The sequence below is a fragment of the Callionymus lyra genome, chromosome 7 (assembly GCF_982586985.1).
Source record: "Callionymus lyra chromosome 7, fCalLyr1.hap1.1, whole genome shotgun sequence".
Lineage (NCBI taxonomy): Eukaryota > Metazoa > Chordata > Actinopteri > Syngnathiformes > Callionymidae > Callionymus > Callionymus lyra.
Genome location: NC_141824.1, coordinates 1674796 through 1701612, shown reverse-complemented (window position 1 = coordinate 1701612; position 26817 = coordinate 1674796). Strand labels below are relative to the sequence as shown.

Here is a 26817-nt window from a genome sequence, read left to right as displayed (position 1 = left end):
CATAAAGGAACAAACACAAATGTAGATTAACATAAAGAAACACACACAAATGTAGATTAACATAAAGAAACAAACACAAATGTAGATTAACATAAAGAAACACACACAAATGTAGATTAACATAAAGAAACAAACACAAATGTAGATTAACATAAAGAAACAAACACACATGTAGATTAACATAAAGAAACACACACAAATGTAGATTAACATAAAGAAACACACACAAATGTAGATTAACACAAACACAAATGTAGATTAACATAAAGAAACAAACACAAATGTAGATTAACATAAAGAAACAAACACAAATGTAGATTAACATAAAGAAACAAACACAAATGTAGATTAACATAAAGAAACACACACAAATGTAGATTAACATAAAGAAACAAACACAAATGTAGATTAACATAAAGAAACAAACACAAATGTAGATTAACATAAAGAAACACACACAAATGTAGATTAACATAAAGAAACAAACACAAATGTAGATTAACATAAAGAAACAAACACAAATGTAGATTAACATAAAGAAACACACACAAATGTAGATTAACATAAAGAAACAAACACAAATGTAGATTAACATAAAGAAACAAACACAAATGTAGATGAACATAAAGAAACAAACACAAATGTAGATTAACATAAAGAAACAAACACAAATGTAGATTAACATAAAGAAACAAACACACATGTAGATTAACATAAAGAAACAAACACACATGTAGATTAACATAAAGAAACAAACACAAATGTAGATTAACATAAAGAAACAAACACAAATGTAGATTAACATAAAGAAACAAACACAAATGTAGATTAACATAAAGAAACAAACACAAATGTAGATGAACATAAAGAAACAAACACAAATGTAGATTAACATAAAGAAACAAACACAAATGTAGATTAACATAAAGAAACACACACAAATGTAGATTAACATAAAGAAACACACACAAATGTAGATTGTGATTGTGTTTTAACATAAAGAAACAAACACAAATGTAGATTAACATCGAGAAACAAACACAAATGTAGATTGTGATTGTGTTTTAACATAAAGAAACACACACAAAAAAATGCTAAAATTATTTATTTTATCTTTAATTCACGTGTGTTTAAAATAACATTTATACAACAAATGTAATCATGTGATGCATAATGAGACAATTAAACTTTATAACACCAACAAAAGTGTTTATTGACTTTTGTTATTATTATTGTTTTATTGTTTCTAGTTTCCGCCCCTTTGTGTAGCGCCGCACTGCGCATGCTCAGTGTAGTAGCCGGTCATGGCGGCGGTGTGTCCATGAGGTGGGAGACTCCTGCGACTCTTGCCGTCTTGAGCGATCGAATCGAGGAGCCACGATGGCCGGAGTGTTTGACATCGACCTGGACCAGCCGGAGGACAATGTCTCCGACGATGAGATCGAGGAGGTACTTGAGGTGAAGCCGCGAGGAGTGTGTTTGCAGCGGCGTTAGCCGTTAGCATCGTTAGCATCGTAGCCTGTCAGCACCGCGGCCTCGAGCAGCCGCAGAACCTCAGGCCTGTGTCTGGAGCTTCTCTGGAGCTTCCGAGGAGCTTCTCTGGAGCTTCCGAGGAGCTTCTCTGGAGCTTCTCTGGAGCTTTTGAGGAGCGTCTCTGGAGCTTCTCTGGAGCTTCTGCTCCAGAATGTTTACCTCGCTATGACGCCTGCGATAGAGCTGTCAGTCAAAACGAACCATGACATCTCGTTTAGACGAGACTTCAACACATTTGTTTTTGTGCAACATATTTGTTTCTTTGCAACACATTTGTTTCTTTGCAACACATGTGTTTTTGTGCAACACATTTGTTTCTTTGCAACACATTTGTTTTTGTGCAACACATTTGTTTCTGTACACATTTGTTTCTGTGCAACACATTTGTTTTTGTGCAACACATTTGTTTTTGTGCAACACATTTGTATTTGTGCAACACATTTGTTTTTGTGCAACACATTTGTTTTTGTGCAACACATTTGTTTCTGTGCAACACATTTGTTTTTGTGCAACACATTTGTATTTGTGCAACACATTTGTATTTGTGCAACACATTTGTTTTTGTGCAACACATTTGTTTCTGTGCAACACATTTGTTTCTGTGCAACACATTTGTTTTTGTGCAACACATTTGTTTCTGTGCAACACATTTGTTTTTGTGCAACACATTTGTTTTTGTGCAACACATTTGTTTTTGTGCAACACATTTGTATTTGTGCAACACATTTGTTTTTGTGCAACACATTTGTTTCTGTGCAACACATTTGTTTTTGTGCAACACATTTGTTTCTGTGCAACACATTTGTTTCTGTGCAACACATTTGTTTTTGTGCAACACATTTGTTTCTGTGCAACACATTTGTTTGTTTCTGTGCAACACATTTGTATTTGTGCAACACATTTGTTTTTGTGCAACACATTTGTTTCTGTGCAACACATTTGTTTTTGTGCAACACATTTGTTTCTGTGCAACACATTTGTTTTTGTGCAACACATTTGTTTCTGTGCAACACATTTGTTTTTGTGCAACACATTTGTTTCTGTGCAACACATTTGTTTTTGTGCAACACATTTGTTTCTGTGCAACACATTTGTTTGTTTCTGTGCAACACATTTGTATTTGGGCTGCAGTTCATTCTGGCCACAAGTGTGCGTCTGTGTGCGTCTGTGTGCGTCTGTGTGCGTCTGTGTGCGTCTGTGTGCGTCTGTGTGCGTCTGTGTGCGCCTGTGTGACTCTTGTCAACACTGGACCTGGACGTGTTTACTCGTCAAACACTCAGTATTTATAGTCAACTGTGGTGTCGCTCATGAAGCACCTGCTTGAGATGTTGCTCGGATCAGTGAAGTCGTCAAACAGACGCAGGTTGAAGATCAACACGTGTTGCTTCTCAAATGAACTTCTTCATGGAGACAAACTGTCTTGAAGAATCTTCATCACAGAGACTTGATTCCTCGACAGCAGGAGTCAAAGTCAGAAGAAACGATAACACGAAGTCAGCAGAAGATGTTCTCGTGTAGAGTTTGTTTCACTTGTTAGTTTTCAGGCTCATTTACTGAAGTTTGTAACTTTACTGACTTGTACTGAGAGTGAGTTTCGTTTAGTTTATTTCATATTTGATAAAGTTCCCTGTGAGTTGAATTAATACTCGACTGTCAAGTTTTATATCGAAGACGGAACAAACCGAAGCATCTTCACGCGTCAACAGTCGAGAAAATCCTTTTCCAAAATAAAACGGTGATAATCTATAGACCAGAGATTATTTAAACGTAAATACATTTTTGTTCTGTTCACGACTGAAAAACTGCACAAAGACCTTCCTGTTGTTTCGATGACTGAGAAGTTTTGTCACAAAACTCTAGTCCAGTCGTTCATGTTTGACGTCTTGTTATTTGATGTTTAATCTTGAATAATTTAAGAATATAAATAATAATCTGATGTCGTTCATCTGATGCTTAATCTTGAATAATTTAAGAATATAAATAATAATCTGATGTCGTTCATCTGATGCTTAATCTTGAATAATTTAAGAATATAAATAATAATCTGATGTCGTTCATCTGATGCTTAATCTTGAATAATTTAAGAATATAAATAATAATCTGTCGTTCATCTGATGCTTAATCTTGAATAATTTAAGAATATAAATAATAATCTGTCGTTCATCTGATGCTTAATCTTGAATAATTTAAGAATATAAATAATAATCTGATGTCGTTCATCTGATGTTTAATCTTGAATAATTTAAGAATATAAATAATAATCTGATGTCGTTCATCTGATGCTTAATCTTGAATAATTTAAGAATATAAATAATAATCTGATGTCGTTCATCTGATGCTTAATCTTGAATAATTTAAGAATATAAATAATAATCTGATGTTGTTCATCTGATGTTTAATCTTGAATAATTTAAGAATATAAACAATAATCTGTCGTTCATCTGATGTTTAATCTTGAATAATTTAAGAATATAAACAATAATCTGATGTCGTTCATCTGATGTTTAATCTTGAATAATTTAAGAATATAAATAATAATCTGATGTCGTTCATCTGATGTTTAATCTTGAATAATTTAAGAATATAAATAATAATCTGATGTTGTTCATCTGATGTTTAATCTTGAATAATTTAAGAATATAAATAATAATCTGATGTCGTTCATCTGATGTTTAATCTTGAATAATTTAAGAATATAAATAATAATCTGATGTCGTTCATTTGATGTTTAATCTTGAATAATTTAAGAATATAAATAATAATCTGATGTCGTTCATTTGATGTTTAATCTTGAATAATTTAAGAATATAAATAATAATCTGATGTCGTTCATCTGATGTTTAATCTTGAATAATTTAAGAATATAAATAATAATCTGATGTCGTTCATCTGATGTTTAATCTTGAATAATTTAAGAATATAAACAATAATCTGTCGTTCATCTGATGTTTAATCTTGAATAATTTAAGAATATAAACAATAATCTGATGTCGTTCATCTGATGTTTAATCTTGAATAATTTAAGAATATAAATAATAATCTGATGTCGTTCATCTGATGTTTAATCTTGAATAATTTAAGAATATAAATAATAATCTGATGTCGTTCATCTGATGTTTAATCTTGAATAATTTAAGAATATAAATAATAATCTGATGTTGTTCATCTGATGTTTAATCTTGAATAATTTAAGAATATAAATAATAATCTGATGTCGTTCATTTGATGTTTAATCTTGAATAATTTAAGAATATAAACAATAATCTGTCGTTCATCTGATGCTTAATCTTGAATAATTTAAGAATATAAATAATAATCTGATGTCGTTCATCTGATGTTTAATCTTGAATAATTTAAGAATATAAATAATAATCTGATGTCGTTCATTTGATGTTTAATCTTGAATAATTTAAGAATATAAACAATAATCTGTCGTTCATCTGATGCTTAATCTTGAATAATTTAAGAATATAAATAATAATCTGATGTTGTTCATCTGATGTTTAATCTTGAATAATTTAAGAATATAAACAATAATCTGTCGTTCATCTGATGTTTAATCTTGAATAATTTAAGAATATAAACAATAATCTGATGTCGTTCATCTGATGTTTAATCTTGAATAATTTAAGAATATAAATAATAATCTGATGTCGTTCATCTGATGTTTAATCTTGAATAATTTAAGAATATAAATAATAATCTGATGTCGTTCATCTGATGTTTAATCTTGAATAATTTAAGAATATAAATAATAATCTGATGTCGTTCATTTGATGTTTAATCTTGAATAATTTAAGAATATAAACAATAATCTGTCGTTCATCTGATGCTTAATCTTGAATAATTTAAGAATATAAATAATAATCTGATGTCGTTCATCTGATGTTTAATCTTGAATAATTTAAGAATATAAATAATAATCTGATGTCGTTCATTTGATGTTTAATCTTGAATAATTTAAGAATATAAACAATAATCTGTCGTTCATCTGATGCTTAATCTTGAATAATTTAAGAATATAAATAATAATCTGATGTTGTTCATCTGATGTTTAATCTTGAATAATTTAAGAATATAAACAATAATCTGTCGTTCATCTGATGTTTAATCTTGAATAATTTAAGAATATAAATAATAATCTGATGTCGTTCATTTGATGTTTAATCTTGAATAATTTAAGAATATAAATAATAATCTGATGTCGTTCATTTGATGTTTAATCTTGAATAATTTAAGAATATAAATAATAATCTGATGTCGTTCATTTGATGTTTAATCTTGAATAATTTAAGAATATAAATAATAATCTGATGTCGTTCATTTGATGTTTAATCTTGAATAACTTGAGAATATAAATAATATATATGTTCATCGATCTCACTCGTATAATTGTTGTTAAAAGTCTCATTTCTTTCCAGTCCCAGATCAACGACATCATGGACCAGTGCAGTGGCTTCGAGTTGTAAGTTCCTTCACGTCGACGACTGATGTGTCGTAGAAACGATGATTCAAGGTCAATATCTTCTCAGCAACATGGACGACTGCGAGAAGATCGAGATCTCGGAGGACAACGTGAACCAGGGCACGGAGAACATTCGTCCCGAGTGCTTCGAGCTGCTGAGAGTTCTGGGCAAAGGCGGCTACGGGAAGGTGAGCTCACCTTTTTTGGCTTTGACCTTTGACCTTTGAACCATCTTCTCTTCTCTGCAGGTTTTTCAAGTTCGAAAAGTCGTCGGCGCAGCGGCTGGAAAAATATTTGCCATGAAAGTTTTAAAAAAGGTAATAAAAATCTCAATCTTTTGTTCAGTTGATCTCGTGAATGAAGGGGAGAGTTCACTGATGAACGTGTCGACACAAAAATGCTGACGTTGTCCGTCCTTGAAGAAGGTTGCGGGTTAGATTTCTCTGCTCGTTGGTTCGCTGCCATCTGTGCCGCAGCCTCGGCACCTGATCCAAGTCTTGCCTCACGACCTCGCTGACACCTGGATCCACGCCAGGTTGCAAATAGTCTCGTCAATAATTAAAGCCTCGTTTTTAGGATCTTTGGTTCGATGAACGTGATCTTCTCTGGACCAGATCTTCTCTGGACCAGATCTTCTCTGGACCAGATCTTCTCTGGACCAGATCTTCTCTGGTCCAGATCTTCTCTGGTCCAGATCTTCTCTGGTCCAGATCTTCTCTGGTCCAGATCTTCTCTGGACCAGAGCTTCTCTGGTCCAGATCTTCTCTGGTCCAGATCTTCTCTGGTCCAGATCTTCTCTGGACCAGATCTTCTCTGGACCAGATCTTCTCTGGACCAGATCTTCTCTGGACCAGATCTTCTCTGGACCAGATCCCACTGGACGCGTGTGAACGTCCTCACTTGACCCGACGTCTCTGAACGATTCTCTTAATGATCCAACAGATGAAACACTAGTTCAGGATTTAAAGTAACAAATATAACTTCATGAATGTCAACACATTTAAAATCATATTGTTTCAGAAAACATGTGAAAACAAAGATTGTTGATGTTTTAATATACATTATAAATTAATATATGAATGACAATGAAATATAAGATCAATAAAAGAACACGGGGATAGTTGTGATGTTTTAAAATATAGTATTTAATTGAAATAAAATACAATTTAATTGTAAATAATGAGATGAGTAAAATGAAATGTATTAAATAAACAAAATTAATTAAATATAATACAATTAAATGATGAAAACAGACTCTTGTATTAAAGTGAAGTTGCTAGTTGACGATATTAAACATTGTACATAATAATAAAACAATTATATTTATTTAAAAAGTGTCTCAGAGACAAAATATACCATATTTAGTGTTTAGATTTATTGTCTCGTCTTCAATCTTAAATGATAGAGCAGAACTTTAAACACAAACATTTAAAACTAAACAAGGTTTAAACGCAGATTTATCTTCAAACATGAGTTTAAAATATATCTACGATGTATAAATATATTTAAAAACTAAATTCCTTCCACGTAAAGTCAGATAAAAAAAATATAATTTCAATCTGTTGTTCTTTTATGTTTGTTCGAAACATTCACTTACGTTTAAATGTGTTTCTTCACTTCCAGGCTATGATTGTACGTAACGCCAAGGACACGGCTCACACCAAGGCTGAGAGGAACATCCTGGAGGAGGTGAAGCATCCCTTCATCGTGGACCTCATCTACGCCTTCCAGACCGGAGGAAAACTCTACCTCATCCTGGAGTATCTGAGCGGTGCGTGCTGGACTGACGATGATGACGATGTTGATGAAGATGATGTTGATGATGAAGATGACGACGATGATGACGATGTTGATGAAGATGATGTTGATGATGAAGATGATGACGATGAAGATGATGACGATGACGACAATGATGACGATGATGACGATGATGATGATGATGATGATGTTGATGAAGTTGATGAAGTTGATGAAGACGATGAAGATGAAGATGAAGATGACTGTTGATGTTGATGATGATGATGAAGATGATGATGATGATGAAGATGATGAAGATGATGATGAAGATGATGATGTTGATGTTGATGAAGATGATGTTGATGAAGATGATGTTGATGTTGATGATGATGATGAAGATGACTGTTGATGTTGATGATGAAGATGATGTTGTTGATGATGTTGATGATGATGTTGATGATGAAGATGATGATGTTGATGAAGATGATGAAGATGACTGTTGATGATGAAGATGATGATGATGTTGATGAAGATGAAGATGACTGTTGATGTTGATGATGAAGATGATGATGAAGATGTTGATGATGATGAAGATGTTGATGATGATGATGAAGATGATGTTGATGATGATGAAGATGAAGATGATGTTGATGATGAAGATGATGTTGATGATGAAGATGATGTTGATGATGAAGATGATGTTGATGAAGATGATGAAGATGAAGATGATGAAGATGATGAAGATGATGATGTTGATGTTGATGATGTTGATGTTGATGATGAAGATGTTGATGAAGATGAAGATGAAGATGATGAAGATGATGATGTTGATGATGTTGATGTTGATGATGTTGATGATGATTTTGATGATGAAGATGATGTTGATGTTGATGATGAAGATGATGTTGATGATGTTGATGATGAAGATGATGTTGATGATGAAGATGATGTTGATGATGTTGATGATGAAGATGATGTTGATGATGAAGATGATGTTGATGTTGAAGATGATGTTGATGATGATGATGATGTTGATGATGAAGATGATGATGTTGATGATGAAGATGATGATGATGATGATGATGTTGATGTTGATGTTGATGATGATGATGATGATGTTGATGATGAAGATGATGATGATGATGATGATGTTGATGTTGATGTTGAAGATGATGTTGATGATGATGATGATGATGTTGATGTTGATGTTGAAGATGATGATGATGATGATGATGATGATGATGATGATGAAGATGATGATGATGATGTTGGTGAGTGAGTTCTTCTTCATGTGTGATGTCCGCAGGAGGAGAACTCTTCATGCAGCTGGAGCGCGAGGGCATCTTCATGGAGGACACGGCCTGGTGAGTCGTCACGACAACCGTCTGTACTTCCTGCCCAGTGTTAAGAGTCGCTCGCTGTCGTTCAGTTTCTACCTGGCTGAGATCTCCATGGCTCTGGGTCACCTGCACCAGAAGGGCATCATCTACAGAGACCTGAAGCCCGAGAACATCATGCTCAACAGCCAAGGTAGGATTTTCACCTTTGACCTCGTTTAGTTTGGACTCGTTTTCCTTCACATTATTGTTGTCGTCGATGTTGTTCTTCACCTTCATTGAACTTTTACACACATTCAGTTAATATTTGATCAATGGTTGAGTTCAATGAGTAGAATTATTGATGACGTCACATGTTGGTCACATGACTATAATACGTTTAACCTCATTAGGGACTGAACGAGATGTTTGGTCAAATAACTGAAACTGATGCGTGACATGTGTTCGTTTCAATTCACTACGATGAGAAAACATATGAATTGAACTGGTTTAATGACGTAAATATTGTCAGTAGAAAGAAACTCGGAGACTCACGATCAACACGACGACAAACTGACCCTGAATTCAACCTTTTACAACATTGCAGTGTCACTGGTCTAAAGCTAGAGGGCGGCAGAGACAAATCTGTTCAATCAACTCAACGACTTGTTGCAGCTTTAATGACTCGAACATAATTGAGTCGGAGAGTTTCAGATCTGGACCAGAATATAAAGTCGATATTGAAAGTTTGAAGATGTCGTTTGTCGACAGGACACGTCAAGTTGACGGACTTCGGTCTCTGTAAAGAGTCGATTCACGACGGCACTGTGACTCACACCTTCTGCGGCACCATCGAGTACATGTGAGTCTTCTCGTGTTCCCCCGTGTTCCCCCCGTGTTCCCCCCGTGTTCCCCCCGTGTTCCTCCCGTGTTCCTCCCGTGTTCCTCCCGTGTTCCTCCCGTGTTCCTCCCGTGTTCCCCCCGTGTTCCTCCCGTGTTCCTCCCGTGTTCCTCCCGTGTTCCTCCCGTGTTCCTCCCGTGTTCCTCCCGTGTTCCTCTCGTGTTCCTCCCGTGTTCCTCTCGTGTTCCTCTCGTGTTCCTCCCGTGTTCCTCCCGTGTTCCTCCCGTGTTCCTCCCGTGTTCCTCCCGTGTTCCTCTCGTGTTCCTCTCGTGTTCCTCCCGTGTTCCTCCCGTGTTCCTCCCGTGTTCCTCCCGTGTTCCTCCCGTGTTCCTCCCGTGTTCCTCCCGTGTTCCTCCCGTGTTCCTCCCGTGTTCCTCCCGTGTTCCTCCCGTGTTCCTCCCGTGTTCCCCCCGTGTTCCTCCCGTGTTCCTCCCGTGTTCCTCCCGTGTTCCTCCCGTGTTCCTCCCGTGTTCCTCCCGTGTTCCTCTCGTGTTCCTCCCGTGTTCCTCCCGTGTTCCTCCCGTGTTCCCCCCGTGTTCCTCCAGTGTTCCTCCCGTGTTCCTCCCGTGTTCCTCCCGTGTTCCTCCCGTGTTCCTCCCGTGTTCCTCCCGTGTTCCTCCCGTGTTCCTCACGTGTTCCTCCCGTGTTCCTCCCGTGTTCCTCCCGTGTTCCTCCCGTGTTCCTCCCGTGTTCCTCACGTGTTCCCCCCAAGACCAGACCTGACCCTGTGCCTCCTCCAGGGCGCCGGAGATCCTGATGCGAAGCGGACACAACCGGGCCGTGGACTGGTGGAGTCTGGGCGCGCTGATGTACGACATGCTGACGGGCGCGGTCAGTGCGAGCCACAAGTCGTCCCGGCGAGCGTCTTCTCACGTCTGTTGCTTTGCAGCCGCCGTTCACCGGAGAGAACCGGAAGAAGACCATCGACAAGATCCTCAAGTGCAAGCTCAGCCTCCCGCCCTACCTCACGCAAGAAGCCCGAGACCTCCTCAAGCGGGTGAGTCTCAGAGTTGAACTCGCGACCCTGACCTGGTCTGACGCGTCTCTCGCTGTGTGCAGTTGCTGAAGAGAAACGCGTCGTCTCGTTTGGGAGCCGGAGCCGGAGACGCCACCGAAGTGCAGGTGAGCTCCTGAGATCGTTGCAGGGCATCATGGGACTTGTAGTGCAGTGCAGTCTTTTATGTCCACGTTATCGTGAGATTTGTTTACCTGTTGAACTTCAGTTCAAACATTTATTTGTCCTGAAAGTTCATGAAAACATGCTTCGATACGAACAAAAGATCAGTTTGTTGTTGTTTTTTTATCATTGATTAATTAAAAATATTGAATATTTATTTTTTTTTATTTGAATTTATTCTTTAATTCATTAAAAACAATTTTTTTTTACAAATATAGTTTGATATTGTAATTCTAAAATAATGTTTCTAAATTCAATATAAAGATGTTTATGTATAATTGTGACATTTGAAAAGACATTAAAAAATATTATACAATAATTCATTTAGAAAATGTTTTTTTTAATTATTTAGAATTTTAACTCTTAATTCAATCATTAGAACAAAACTTATTCAACACATCCTTGAATGTAATTATTATTTTAATGTGTTAAAAGTTAAAGTTTTAACAGTGTTTGATTCTTTGATTCGACGAACGTATTGAAACCCGTCTGTGAAAACAAACTCTTTTCTTCTCAGACTCATCCTTTCTTCCGTCACATCAACTGGGAGGAGTTACTCGCTCGGAAGGTGGAGCCGCCGTTCAAGCCTTTCCTGGTGAGTCCAGGCTTGTTATAGTTAGTGTAATAGTTTTATTATTCATTACTAGTTCAACTTTAAATAGAACTTGTTTAAAACCTTTTTTTTTAGTCCGTAATAAATAAGAATAATATAAGAATAATGCGTAAATAAAGGGATAAAATATTGATGTTTTGAATGAAGTAGAATCTTGTTTTATCTCTAGTTTGTTGATAATTAAATGAATGTTTTAAACGTTTTAATTTCTGCCTGAAATCATGTCTGACTTCGACTAATGACTCATGGATCTTCGCAGCAATCGGCCGAAGACGTGAGTCAGTTCGACTCCAAGTTCACGAGTCAGACGCCGGTCGACAGCCCTGACGACTCCACGCTGAGCGAGAGCGCCAACCAAGCCTTCCTGGTAACATGTGTGACTTTTGTGTCGTCGATGGTGCTCGTGCTCACGCCCGTGCTCACGCTCGTGCTCACGCCCGTGCTCACGCTCGTGCTCACGCCCGTGCTCACGCCCGTGCTCACGCTCGTGCTCACTCCCGTGCTCACGCCCGTGCTCACGCTCGTGCTCACTCCCGTGCTCACGCCCGTGCTCACGCCCGTGCTCACGCCCGTGCTCACGCCCGTGCTCACGCCCGTGCTCACGCCCGTGCTCACGCTCGTGCTCACGCCCGTGCTCAGGCCCGTGCTCACGCCCGTGCTCACGCCCGTGCTCACGCCCGTGCTCACGCCCGTGCTCACGCTCGTGCTCACGCCCGTGCTCACGCCCGTGTTCCTCCTCAGGGCTTCACCTACGTGGCTCCGTCGGTCCTGGACAACATCAAAGAAAAGTTCTCCTTCGAGCCAAAGATCCGTTCGCCGCGTCGCATCGTGGGCAGTCCTCGCACCCCCCTCAGGTTACCAGTTCATAACTATGATCACGGTCTTGTTTTTAGTCATCAGTCCTCGCACCCCCCTCAGGTTACCAGTTCATAACTATGATCACGGTCTTGTTTTTAGTCATCAGTCCTCGCACCCCCCTCAGGTTACCAGTTCATAACTATGATCACGGTCTTGTTTTTAGTCATCAGTCCTCGCACCCCCCTCAGGTTACCAGTTCATAACTATGATCACGGTCTTGTTTTTAGTCATCAGTCCTCGCACCCCCCTCAGGTTACCAGTTCATAACTATGATCACGGTCTTGTTTTTAGTCATCAGTCCCAGTCCTCGCACCCCCCTCAGGTTACCAGTTCATAACTATGATCACGATCTTGTTTTTAGTCATCAGTCCTCGCACCCCCCTCAGGTTACCAGTTCATAACTATGGTCACGGTCTTGTTTTTAGTCATCAGTCCTCGCACCCCCCTCAGGTTACCAGTTCATAACTATGATCACGATCTTGTTTTTAGTCATCAGTCCTCGCACCCCCCTCAGGTTACCAGTTCATAACTATGGTCACGGTATTATTTTTAGTCATCAGTCCTCGCACCCCCCTCAGGTTACCAGTTCATAACTATGATCACGGTCTTGTTTTTAGTCATCAGTCCTCGCACCCCCCTCAGGTTACCAGTTCATAACTATGATCACGATCTTGTTTTTAGTCATCAGTCCTCGCACCCCCCTCAGGTTACCAGTTCATAACTATGGTCACGGTCTTGTTTTTAGTCATCAGTCCTCGCACCCCCCTCAGGTTACCAGTTCATAACTATGATCACGGTCTTGTTTTTAGTCATCAGTCCTCGCACCCCCCTCAGGTTACCAGTTCATAACTATGATCACGGTCTTGTTTTTAGTCATCAGTCCTCGCACCCCCCTCAGGTTACCAGTTCATAACTATGATCACGGTCTTGTTTTTAGTCATCAGTCCTCGCACCCCCCTCAGGTTACCAGCTCATAACTATGATCACGATCTTGTTTTTAGTCATCAGTCCTCGCACCCCCCTCAGGTTACCAGTTCATAACTATGGTCACGGTCTTGTTTTTAGTCATCAGTCCTCGCACCCCCCTCAGGTTACCAGTTCATAACTATGGTCACGGTCTTGTTTTTAGTCATCAGTCCTTGCACCCCCCTCAGGTTACCAGTTCATAATTATGGTCACGGTCTTGTTTTTAGTCATCAGTCCTCGCACCCCCCTCAGGTTACCAGTTCATAACTATGGTCACGGTCTTCTATTTAGTCATCAGTCCTCGCACCCCCTAAGGTTACCAGTTCATAACTATGGTCACGGTCTTGTTTTTAGTCATCAGTCCTCGCACCCCCCTCAGGTTACCAGTTCATAACTATGGTCACGGTCTTGTTTTTAGTCATCAGTCCTCGCACCCCCCTCAGGTTACCAGTTCATAACTGTGATCACGGTCTTGTTTTTAGTCATCAGTCCTCGCACCCCCCTCAGGTTACCAGTTCATAACTATGGTCACGGTCTTGTTTTTAGTCATCAGTCCTCGCACCCCCCTCAGGTTACCAGTTCATAACTATGGTCACGGTCTTGTTTTTAGTCATCAGTCCTTGCACCCCCCTCAGGTTACCAGTTCATAATTATGGTCACGGTCTTGTTTTTAGTCATCAGTCCTCGCACCCCCCTCAGGTTACCAGTTCATAACTATGGTCACGGTCTTCTTTTTAGTCATCAGTCCTCGCACCCCCCTCAGGTTACCAGTTCATAACTATGGTCACGGTCTTCTTTTTAGTCATCAGTCCTCGCACCCCCCTCAGGTTACCAGTTTATAACTATGGTCACGGTCTTGTTTTTAGTCATCAGTCCTCGCACCCCCCTCAGGTTACCAGTTCATAACTATGGTCAAGTTCTTCTTTTAAGTCATCAGTCCTCGCACCCCCCTCAGGTTACCAGTTCATAACTATGATCAGGGTCTTGTTTTTAGTCATCAGTCCTCGCACCCCCCTCAGGTTACCAGTTCATAACTATGATCACAGTCTTGTTTTTAGTCATCAGTCCTCGCACCCCCCTCAGGTTACCAGTTCATAACTATTTTTTGATACTTTGATTAGTAGTTTTCGTAGTAAATGATTATTTTACACAAAGAGCTTCTTAAGTTTCTTCTTAAACCACTGACGTCAGTAAAGATTCATCTTCAGACGACGACACGACAAACAAACACAACCTTTAATTCCTGCAATGCATGCTGGGACGTCCAGTGCGTGAACGAAATGCTGACGTTTCTGTGTTTTCAGCCCCAACAAGTTCTCGGGCCTGGACTCGTGGCACCGCGGCGCCCTCCTGCCCGGCGCGGCGGCGAGCGTCCTGCAGACACCGGACCAGGCCATGGACGGCGGCGAGCAGATGGACGTGACCAGCAGCGGCGAGGCGTCGGCGCCGCTGCCCATCCGTCAGCCGACCGGCGTCAACCTGGCGCACATGAAGCAGCAGGCGTACCCCGTCGCCGCCAAACGCCCCGAACATCTACGTATGAACCTATGACCCGCGCGCCTGGACTCCTTCTTCCGTTGGTTTCTCCTTCGTTGATCTTTTTAAGCTGAAAACGACGACTCTTGGCTCGTCCTGACCTGGGATTAGAACCGACGCACGTCACAGGTTCACTCGACGTCTTCAGACTCGTCGACTCGAGGAGTCGCTCCAGTACTTTTGAAAACACGATGACTCGACGTCGCCGAGCGCTCGCTCTTAATACGATGAATCATGTGACTTCTGGCTCGGCGCAGACGTGGCATCCATTTTGTTTTTTAAACGACTCCTCGGCTGTTCTGAGGATCAGCGTCGCAGCGACTCGCGCTGTGATTGGCCGAGAGAAGAAACTGGAACCAGTTTGGTCTGCAAGAGTCGAACTCTTCCTCCAGCACTCGACCCTTGAGCAGGATTATTTCTTACTCCTGTCAAAGATAATTATAATAAAACCTTGAAAAAGTTTCTTGACTCGTTTGTTGAACAAAGACGAGCAGAAGTTAAACTTGTAAGGAAGTAAGTAATTTTTATTTGTATAGCGCTTTTCCAGACCAGGGTCACAAAGCACTTAAACAATCAAAACAATATTCAATAAAGTATATAAGATCAAGATACAACTGATAACACAACAGGAGTTCTAGAAAATAAAGGAAAAGCCTGAACAAATAGAAAAGTCTTAAGATGTTTCTTGAAGGAGTCAGTAGATCATCAAACACAGATGTTTCTTGAAGGAGTCAGTAGATCATCAAACACAGATGTTTCTTGAAGGAGTCAGTAGATCATCAAACACAGATGTTTCTTGAAGGAGTCAGTAGATCATCAAACACAGATGTTTCTTGAAGGAGTCAGTAGATCATCAAACACAGATGTTTCTTGAAGGAGTCAGTAGATCCGTCAAGCGCAAAGAGAGAGAAGATCGTTCCAAAGCTTAGGAGCAACAGCCTGAAAAGATTTCTCTCCTCTGGTCCTGAACCGTGTGCGTGGAACCATAAGTAGATTCTGATCCACAGACCTCAGAGCCCGAGCTGGAGTGTAAGTCTGGATCAGATCAGTGATGTAAGGAGGAGCCTGACCATGAATAGATCTGAAAGTAAGAACCAGAATTTTAAAATGATCCTGAAAGAAACTGGAAGCCAGTGAAGAGTTTTAAGGATCGGAGAAATGTGAGTTCTTCTACTAGAGCGGCTCAGAATTCTCGCTGCAGAGTTTTGAATCAAGTGCAGACGAGACGATCCTTCTTGTTAAGACATGAAAACAAACTGTTACAATAGTCCAGACGAGAAGAAACAAACGCATGGATTATAAGATCCAGATCATGTTCCGACAACATTTTCCTAAGTTTAGAGATTTTTCTCAGTTGAAGGAAACAGTTTCTGGTCAGTTTTCTTCAGTGTTGAACAAGAGACATGTCTTTATCAAATACAACACCCAGGTTTCTCAGGCTCAGTTTGACAGACCGACCTAAGTCACCCAAGTACTGACTCAACCCTGGAACCTTATCATCAACAATCACCAGAGTTTCAGTTTTGTCCACATTTAGCTGTAAAGTGTTTTCACTCATTGTTTGATTTCTAGCAGAAATTTACTAAGTTCAGCCTCTGGAGCTCAGTTGGATCAACAGAGCAGTAGAGCTGGATGTCATCAGCAAAAATGTGATAAGAAACATCAGGAAATCTCTGAATGATTTTACCGAGGGGAATCAAGTACAGCAAAAACAATAAAGGACCCAGAACAGAACCTTGAGGGACTCCACAGAACAGATCTGCCGATTCAGACCTCATTTGATTGGCAGATACACTAAAACTGCTCAGAAAGGTAAGATGAGAACCATTCTAACACAGACCCAGACAGTCCCACTTCATCCCTCAGTCTACTTAGCAGGATCTGGTGATCAACTGTGTCAAAGGCTGAGGACAGATCCAAGAGAACCAGAACAGTGGATTTACCCGAGTCAGCCGACATCATGATGTCACTGGACACCTTCAGTAAAGCTGTCTCCGTAGAGTGATGTTTACGGAAGCAAGACTGAAACTTCTCATGGATGTCGCTTTGATCCAGGAACAAAGACAGCTGCTCAGACACCACCTTCTCCAAGATCTTAGACAAGAAAGGGAGCTTAGAAATAGGCCTGAAATTACTGAGGTCAGTTGGGTCTAAGACTGGCTTTTTGAGCAGAGGCTCCACAATGGCATGTTTAAATGCATTGTTAAAAACCCCTGTGGAAAGGGAGAGGTTCACCATATTGGTAACCGAGGGGCCAATTACATCAAATACTTTGATAAAAAGCCTACAAGAAAGGACGTCATCTGAGCAAGAGGAGGGTTTCATCTTGTTCACTAGTGCTGAAATATCACCCAAAGATACAGCAGTGAAGGATGACCAAGAGGAGGAGAGGGGCTCAGAGACAGCAGGGGTTCCAAACAAAGGGGGAGAGATTTTCTCTTTGATCAATTTAATTTTGTCAATGAAAAATCTCAACAATCATTGCTGTCAGCTTCACAGAAGACAGGCGTGATTTGAGGAGCAGGAGACACGAGAGAATTAATCGTGTCAAACAAAACTTTGGGGTTTTTCTTATTTGCTGCTACCATTTTCCTGATGTAATCAGATCTAGCAGTTTCTACCATCTCATTGTAAGAATTGTTTAACTGTTTTGTGTCTCTGAGAGATTCTCACCATCAACCCGAGACGCTGCTGCAGTTTATCGTATTACACTGTTATAGTGGATCCGTCGTCATCCATCAGCGTGTGGTTCTCTGCTGCAACAGACAAGAACACACAGCAGCAATCATCCGTCCTGCTGAGACGGTGATTGGCTGCTTCTTCCATCTCTGCAGGAGCTGGACGTGGAGGCGTGAAGGTCGTGACCCTCTGACCCCTGAGCCTGGTCCAACTGACCCACTCAGGACTGAGATCCAAACGGACCAGAACATCCCGGTCCATCGTCTGGATCATGAATAACGTTGAATTAAATTGAATATATTTAATTTAAATTATTTGATTAATTATTTTTTGTAATTAAATGTAAAGTTTGATTTAAATATAAATTTGTAAAACAAAGCAGTGGAAACGAGAATAACCTTTGACCTCAGACAACTTTATTGTTCTTTGTTGAAACTGATGCGTCGATGATTCAATGAACAGAAAGAAAACAGTGGAAAATATATTTTCATTTGATTTTACAAACATTAATAGTTTGTAAAATCCCAGGAATGTGATCAAATCAACATCTGAAGTAAAAACAAAAGTTAAATAATGTAATAATGTAGTGTTTTTTCATCAAACAAACATAAGGCACAAGTTTCCCTTCATGTCACATGATTCTATGTTGCCTTCACGGAACAAACGTCCAATTAAAAGCATTTAAAAACATTAAAAATATCCACAAGAAACAAAAGATCAATGAAATGAAAGTTTTTCTTCACAGAAAAATATCTTAAACATTTAATTACATGTTTTTCTTTGGTGATACAAACGTAAATCTTTTCAAATCAATCGATGCAGAAATAAATGGTTTATTTGAAGATTATATTCAAGTTTATGTTGAAGTTTCCAGGAGCGTTAGTTGAAGAAGTTTGTAACAGTTCAATGAAGGAAAATAAAAATCATCTTCATTCTCAGTTCAAGGTCAATTTGAAGGAACGTTCACTCGAGCCGAGCTTCTACGTCAAGAGTCACTTTGTGAAGTGAATTGATTTCATGAATGATTGCTTGAAATGGCTTGGATTGAGACCTGATGTTCCCTGGTCTCTAGTGGACTCTTGGATCGAGTGAAGATCTGATGTTCCCTGGTCTCTAGTGGACTCTTGGATCGAGTGAAGACCTGATGTTCCCTGGTCTCTAGTGGACTCTTGGATCGAGTGAAGATCTGATGTTCCCTGGTCTCTAGTGGACTCTTGGATCGAGTGAAGACCTGATGTTCCCTGGTCTCTAGTGGACTCTGCACTTCCAGGCGCTCGGGCTCTGGTCCTGCAGCTTCTTCATCTTCTTGCCGAGCCACAGCCACCACAGCAGGCCCAGGACGGCGCACACGCCCGACTCCACGTAGTATCCGTCCAGCGTGGTCACGCAGGCTCCGCCCTCCTTCACGCACAGCTGCGGACGCACAGGTTAGTAAGATCCGGGCGGCGGCGGCGCCGTGGGTCGCGGTCTCACCTCGACCTCCTCCGAGGAGCCGCAGCTCTGACCCTGCGCCCCCCGACACTCCTTCAGGGTCAGGGGGTCCACCAGCCACAGGGCCAGCGTGGACGGCCAGTTCCCGCCCAGGTTGGTGACGGTGTTGAGCAGCGTCATGTAGGTGCCTCCGATCAGGGGGTCGCTGACCTTGGCGTGGAAGGCCATGCAGGCCACGTACATGCTGTAGAGCGCCACCTGCAGGCGAGTGGATGTCTTTGAAGCAGCAGCACGTAACATTCAGTCTGTTCTCGTGGTTTAAAGACTAGAACTTTTATTAAAGTATTTTTTATTCAAATGTTGTTTTAGCATTTCATTATTTGCATATTCAAATATTTAATTTGTTTTTATTCTAAATAATTTCATAAAAAACTAATATTTTCAGAATGAATGTTTGTTTTTAATTAAAAATAAATGCTCAGTATTTACTCACTATTATAACAACATTTTATATTGAAGTTAAAAACTACGAATTAAAAAATATTCATTTTTGAATAATTGGAACGTATTTGAATATAGAAAGTATTGAGTAACATAATAAAATAATAAGTAAATGTTTGTTATTTTAAAGTTTGTACTTTGTTCTAGTTTTTGTATGAAATTAACTTTCTTAGTTCAAAACTTTCCATCTTCATTTCTGTTGAGTTAAAACAGAAACTTTTATTTCATATCTTCATGAACAGTTTATTTTAATTGAATTATTTTATTTTAGAGTCATTTATTTAGTTTAATTTTATTATATACGTAAGATTTTATGTATTTATATTTAATTTATTCTATTTAAAACCAAACATCCAACAGTATCTGTGACAAATGTTTTTAAAATCCTTCTTCAAGTTTCAAGGTTTCATCGTAAACGTGATGTTTTTAAAGAACTTGACTTTTCTTCTTGAAAACTTCATGGATTCTTCTGGAGTCGAGCATCAACTGTTGAAGCAGGAGCGACTGAATCGGATCTAAAAGTGTCAAGAAGAATGAAACCTGATGGACGGCGTAGCTCAGCAGCACCAGAGCGAAGTAATACATCGGGAAACCTCCGTCCTGTTTGACGCTCGGAGTCCAGAAGACCAGCAGAGCAAACAACAGGCTGATGATCAACCTGCAGCAGGAGAGAGAGATGCTGGATCCATCCATTGATTGATTGATTGATTGATTTGTGTCCATCTATGGAGCGTGAGGGCGAGCATGAGGGAGAGAGAGAGGGAGAGAGAGAGCGTGAAGGAGAACGTGAGGGAGAGAGAGAGGGCGAGCATGAGGAAGAGAGAGAGGGAGAGAGAGAGGGCGAGCATGAGGGAGAGAGAGAGGGAGAGAGAGAGGGCGAGCATGAGGGAGAGAGAGAGGGAGAGAGAGAGGGCGAGCATGAGGGAGAGAGAGAGCGTGAAGCAGAGCGTGAGGGAGAGAGAGAGGGAGAGAGAGAGGGCGAGCATGAGGGAGAGAGAGAGCGTGAAGGAGAGCGTGAGGGAGAGAGAGAGGGCGAGCATGAGGAAGAGAGAGAGGGAGAGAGAGAGCGTGAAGGAGAGCATGAGGGAGAGAGAGAGGGTGAGAGAGAGGGCGAGCATGAGGGAGAGAGAGAGGGAGTGCATGAGGGAGAGAGAGAGGGAGAGCATGAGGGAGAGAGAGAGCGTGAAGGAGAGCGTGAGGGAGAAAGAGAGGGTGAGAGAGAGGGCGAGCATGAGGGAGGGAGAGAGGGAGTGCATGAGGGAGAGAGAGAGGGAGAGCATGAGGGAGAGAGAGAGCGTGAAGGAGAGCGTGAGGGAGAGAGAGAGGGTGAGAGAGAGGGCGAGCATGAGGGCGAGCGAGATTATGAGGGAGAGCGTGAAGGAGAGCATGAGGGAGAGAGAGAGGGTGAGAGAGAGGGCGAGCATGAGGGAGAGAGAGAGGGAGTGCATGAGGGAGAGAGAGAGGGAGAGCATGAGGGAGAGAGAGAGCGTGAAGGAGAGTGTGAGGGAGAGAGAGAGAGAGAGGGAGAGAGGGCGAGCATGAGAAAGAGAGAGAGGGAGAGAGAGAGGGCGAGCATGAGGGAGAGATAGAGCGTGAAGGAGAGCGTGAGGGAGAGAGAGAGGGTGAGAGAGAGAGAGTGCATGAGGGAGAGAGAGTGCGTGAGGGAGAGAGAGAGGGTGAGAGAGAGGGAGTGCATGAGGGAGAGAGAGAGGGAGAGCATGAGGGAGAGAGAGAGCGTGAAGGAGAGCGTGAGGGAGAGAGAGAGGGTGAGAGAGAGGGAGAGCATGAGGGAGAGAGAGAGCGTGAAGGAGAGCGTGAGGGAGAGAGAGAGGGTGAGAGAGGGGGAGTGCATGAGGGAGAGAGAGAGCGTGAAGGAGAGCGTGAGGGAGAGAGAGAGGGTGAGAGAGAGGGAGTGCATGAGGGAGAGAGAGAGGGAGAGCATGAGGGAGAGAGAGAGCGTGAAGGAGAGCGTGAGGGAGAGAGAGGGTGAGAGAGAGGGAGAGCATGAGGGAGAGAGAGAGCGTGAAGGAGAGCATGAGGGAGAGAGAGAGCGTGAAGGAGAGCGTGAGGGAGAGAGAGAGGGTGAGAGAGAGGGAGTGCATGAGGGAGAGAGAGAGGGAGAGCATGAGGGAGAGAGAGAGCGTGAGGGAGAGAGAGAGGGAGAGAGAGAGGGCGAGCATGAGGAAGAGAGAGAGGGAGAGAGAGAGGGCGAGCATGAGGGAGAAGAAGAGAGCGTGAAGGAGAGCGTGAGGGAGAGAGAGAGGGAGAGAGAGAGGGCGAGCATGAGGAAGAGAGAGAGGGAGAGAGAGAGGGCGAGCATGAGGGAGAGAGAGAGCGTGAAGCAGAGCGTGAGGGAGAGAGAGAGGGCGAGCATGAGGGAGAGAGAGAGCGTGAAGCAGAGCGTGAGGGAGAGAGAGAGGGCGAGCATGAGGGAGAGAGAGAGCGTGAAGCAGAGCGTGAGGGAGAGAGAGAGGGCGAGCATGAGGGAGAGAGAGAGCGTGAAGCAGAGCATGAGGGAGAGAGAGAGCGTGAAGCAGAGCGTGAGGGAGAGAGAGAGGGAGAGAGGGGGAGAGAGAGGGCGAGCATGAGGGAGAGAGAGAGCGTGAAGCAGAGCATGAGGGAGAGAGAGAGCGTGAAGCAGAGCGTGAAGCAGAGCGTGAGGGAGAGAGAGAGGGAGAGAGAGAGGGCGAGCATGAGGGAGAGAGAGAGCGTGAAGCAGAGCGTGAGGGAGAGAGAGAGGGGGAGAGAGAGGGCGAGCATGAGGGAGAGAGGGAGCGTGAAGGAGAGCGTGAGGGAGAGAGAGAGGGAGAGAGGGGGAGAGAGAGGGCGAGCATGAGGGAGAGAGGGAGGGAGAGAGAGCGCGTGAAGCAGAGCGTGAGGGAGAGAGAGAGGGAGAGAGGGGGAGAGAGAGGGCGAGCATGAGGGAGAGAGGGAGCGTGAAGGAGAGCGTGAGGGAGAGAGAGAGGGAGAGAGGGGGAGAGAGAGGGCGAGCATGAGGGAGAGAGGGAGCGTGAAGGTGAGCATGAGGGCTAGCGAGATTATGAGGGAGAGCGTGAAGGAGAGCATGAGGGCGAGAGAGATCATGAGGGCGATCATGAGGGCGAGCATGAGGGCGAGCATGAGGGCGATCATGAGGGCGATCATGAGGGCGATCATGAGGGCGAGCATGAGGGCGATCATGAGGGCGATCATGAGGGCGATCATGAGGGCGAGCATGAGGGCGATCATGAGGGCGAGCATGAGGGCGATCATGAGGGCGATCATGAGGGCGATCATGAGGGCGATCATGAGGGCGATCATGAGGGCGATCATGAGGGCGATCATGAGGGCGATCATGAGGGCGATCATGATCATGAGGGCGATCATGAGGGCGATCATGAGGGCGAGCATGAGGGCGAGCATGAGGGCGAGCATGAGGGCGATCATGAGGGCGAGCATGAGGGCGATCATGAGGGCGAGCATGAGAGAGATCATGAGGGCGAGCATGAGGGCGATCATGAGGGCGATCATGAGGGCGATCATGAGGGCGATCATGAGGGCGATCATGATCATGAGGGCGATCATGAGGGCGATCATGAGGGCGAGCATGAGGGCGATCATGAGGGCGATCATGAGGGCGATCATGAGGGCGATCATGAGGGCGAGCATGAGGGCGATCATGAGGGCGATCATGAGGGCGATCATGATCATGAGGGCGATCATGAGGGCGATCATGAGGGCGAGCATGAGGGCGATCATGAGGGCGATCATGAGGGCGATCATGATCATGAGGGCGATCATGAGGGCGATCATGAGGGCGAGCATGAGGGCGATCATGAGGGCGATCATGAGGGCGATCATGAGGGCGATCATGAGGGCGATCATGAGGGCGAGCATGAGGGCGAGCATGAGGGCGAGCATGAGGGCGATCATGAGGGCGATCATGAGGGCGATCATGAGGGCGAGCATGAGGGCGATCATGAGGGCGAGCATGAGGGCGATCATGAGGGCGAGCATGAGGGCGATCATGAGGGCGAGCATGAGAGAGATCATGAGGGCGAGCATGAGAGAGATCATGAGGGCGATCATGAGGGCGATCATGAGGGCGAGCATGAGGGCGATCATGAGGGCGATCATGAGGGCGAGGGCGATCATGAGGGCGATCATGAGGGCGATCATGAGGGCGAGAGAGATCATGAGGGCGATCATGAGGGCGAGCATGAGGGCGAGCTCACCTGAAGGGAAAAGCCTTGTAAAAGACGTCCAGCGGTCGCGGTCCTGCCGTGTATTTACTGATGACCAGCGGCAGCAGGATCTGCAGAGGCACCATGGGAACCGCCAACAGCGCCAGCTGCTCTTTGGGAACACCTGCCTCCACCAGCTTCAGACCCGTCACCGCGTCTGCCGCAGAGAACCCCACCTGAGAACAACCGGGGGTCACGACACCAACGCAAAGTGAGGCGTGAGGGAGGAGGGGCGTGGCCTACCTTAGCGGTCAGAAGCAACGCACAGAAGGTGAACACGGCCGGCATTTTGGTGATTGACAGGAGCAGCTTGTACGTTTCCATGACGCCCTCGGTCTCGTCCTCGGACCTGCCTCCTCTGCGAGGAGCGTTCTCTCTTTTCAAGATGGCGACCAGGGTGGTAGAGACCAGGAAGACCACGCCCCAGAAGAACAGGAAGTCTGCGGGTCGTTGCATATAAACTGATGCTTCAACATGGAATATTCATGTAACGCTGGTTTACGTGTGTTTGTGTTTGTCATCAGTTATTCAAATAAAGTGATGATGACTGGAGTGTTTCAAAGTCTGATTGTGAGATTTTCTGTTTTTTTTGTCACCAAATTGTTTAGTAAATAAACATTTTCTTTGACGCTCCTGAGTGTGTGGACAGTAACCATCAAAGCTCGTTAACTAAAGCTTTAATGATTCAACCTTGTTCACAAATAAGTTCTTCTGTCTCGTACCTGACAAGGTCACGATGCCCGTCTCTCTGGGGACCATCCTGAGGTACTTGTTGCAGAAGTCTGGCGACTCCAGAGCCAGGAAGAGCACGTTGCCCAGGAAGTATCCTGCCGTCTGACCCACAGAGTTGCAGGTCGATGCGTATCCTACGTTCTGTCTGGACAACATGGTCAGCGCCCAGCCGTCCACCGCGATATCCTGAGACACAGAGGCGTGAGCTGTGGACCTGCTGCCGGGGGTCACGGGTTCTAACCTGCGTGGCTGCCAGGAACGCCAGCATGAAGAAAACCGCCGTGAGAGTCACGACATCAGGACCTCCTTCACTCTGCAGCAGCGAGTCCACTTTCATGGAGAGGAACAGCATGAAGAGGCCCAGCAGGTACTGGGTTGGCACCAGCCACGACTTCCTGCAGACGCCGGACGTTAGTCATGAGAGCAGATGTTTGGACCGACATGAACCCACCTTCGACCGAACCTGGTGAAGTAAAGCGCGTCCACTAGAGGCGCCCAGAACAGCTTGAGGCTGAACGGCCAGAACACGAAGCTAAAGAAGGCCTGGTCTCTGTACGTGACGTTCTTGCTCTGGAGGATCAGAGGAATGCTGCCGGCCAGTCCCAGAGGGATTCCCTGCAAGACGTACAGAAAGAGGAGAAGCAAGACGTTCCCCATCTCACCCTGAATCCCAGGCTGAGGAGGCATCCTGTCTTCTGAGTCCGACTGTGGGATGAGACTCAGCTGGTCTTCAGGGTCTGAAGATCCTATTTCTCTGTCACTTCTTCCTCTTCCGTCATTTTGAAAGTAGACGCCCGCCAGTTTTCTCTGGCGTCCGTTCATGTGTTTGTAGGAATCTGGGTGTTCCATGACAGGCTGGGCGTCGAGCGCTCCGAGGGGTCAGATCATCTGTGGAGAACAAGGAAGGTTATTATCAAAATGTCGACTTCCCTGATGTATTTGAGGTTCTTGTTTCTCGCTCACTAATGATCATTTACTGTATTAATCATTAAATACTGTGATAAGGAAACTTTACGCAAGACTCGATCATCTGATGACTCACTTCCACACAAGCATGAACCGGACTTTTTCGCTTCTCTGTGCCTGTTAACAATGTTGCTAGACTTCAGTGATAATAGGTGTAACTGTGTGAACGAAACCATCAGACGACACTTCAAAAAACAAATAAACCCAAACATGCTGTCAAACATGACAACAGCTGTCTGATGTATTTTCCTTATCAGCGCAGAGTTCTGCAGACACGGCAGCGTCAGTGTCCAAATGTTTAAAAGTCCATCCGTGTAAATAAATAGAGAAAGAAAACACGTGAACACAACACACCTGACAGTGAAGTCCAGAGAAAACACATCCATAGTCTGTCACCATTCACGGCGATAAATGCTTTCAACTCGACTCTTAGTAAAACAAGAAAGATTCACGATGTAATCGACGAACAACAGAATATTACTTTTCTTCCTCTTTCATAGAAAAAAATTGACGTTTTCTCGTGTCTTTCCGTGAAGGAAGAGTCGGAAGTGAATGCGGTGCAACACCTTAACCTGTCCGGCGAATTCAGCTGACGTGTACAAACATTACTGAACATTGGTTCCGCTCAGCACTGAGACTGTTTTTGTCATAATAATGATAATCATAATAATTTGAAATGACATCTTCTTTGTTCGCCTTTATATATTTCATTCTTCTTTTTTATTACAGTAAATATTTGGCTAAATAGTTTCTTATTCTCAAGGCTTGAAATATAGTCAGAGCTTGTTGTTTTGAAGAATAATCTCACAGTACTTTGAATTATTTTCATATTCTCAGACATGATTTAAATTCCTTTACATTTCTGGCACCAAACCTTGATGATGCTATTGTAAAATATAATTATGTTTCTGTCTACAATTCTAAATTAATTTTTGATAAAATAGAGCATCATTATCACATAAGAGGAATTCATGATTTTGTATTTGTCTCAGAGCAAACAAGACAAGAAGTTCCATATCTAGACAATATTAATTCAGTCACTAAAAACTACACTAACTCAAGTGTTTGTCAATCTAATGAGGTGTTTAAGAACCAGAGAATGTTTTGTAAACAGTGTCGTGGCAGTGAAGAGTATCCAGTAATAAAGATGTTAAGTTGAAATATAATGAGTTTCAAGCATCTT

General features: G+C 43.0%; 2 protein-coding genes across 4 annotated transcripts; one reads left to right on the top strand and one right to left on the bottom strand.

Annotated features, from left to right (window-relative positions):
* The first annotated feature begins 1311 nt into the window (after positions 1–1311).
* Positions 1312–15563, top strand: rps6kb1b (ribosomal protein S6 kinase B1b). 2 transcript variants are annotated; one of them, XM_087795455.1, is made up of 15 exons: positions 1312–1449; positions 5955–5998; positions 6066–6186; positions 6247–6315; positions 7622–7769; positions 9042–9099; positions 9165–9265; positions 9823–9913; positions 10693–10783; positions 10842–10949; positions 11012–11074; positions 11647–11724; positions 12002–12109; positions 12484–12596; positions 14871–15563. In XM_087795455.1, exons 1-15 carry the CDS (start codon positions 1381–1383, stop codon positions 15115–15117), a joined length of 1509 nt encoding a protein of 502 aa, XP_087651581.1. In that variant the 5' UTR covers positions 1312–1380; the 3' UTR covers positions 15118–15563. The 2 variants fall into 2 exon arrangements, with proteins under 2 accessions (XP_087651581.1, XP_087651580.1); XM_087795454.1 differs by having other exon boundaries at positions 1312–1458.
* A 2612-nt stretch (positions 15564–18175) lies between these two features.
* On the bottom strand, positions 18176–26196 carry slc33a1 (solute carrier family 33 member 1). 2 transcript variants are annotated; one of them, XM_087795452.1, is made up of 9 exons: positions 25989–26196; positions 25120–25556; positions 24910–25063; positions 24659–24854; positions 24180–24376; positions 23928–24112; positions 20254–20371; positions 19255–19470; positions 18176–19194 (listed from the first exon to the last, which is right to left on the bottom strand). In XM_087795452.1, exons 2-9 carry the CDS (start codon positions 25515–25517, stop codon positions 19030–19032), a joined length of 1629 nt encoding a protein of 542 aa, XP_087651578.1. In that variant the 5' UTR covers positions 25518–25556; positions 25989–26196; the 3' UTR covers positions 18176–19029. The 2 variants fall into 2 exon arrangements, with proteins under 2 accessions (XP_087651578.1, XP_087651579.1); XM_087795453.1 differs by having other exon boundaries at positions 26116–26181.
* Between the last annotated feature and the right edge of the window lie 621 nt (positions 26197–26817).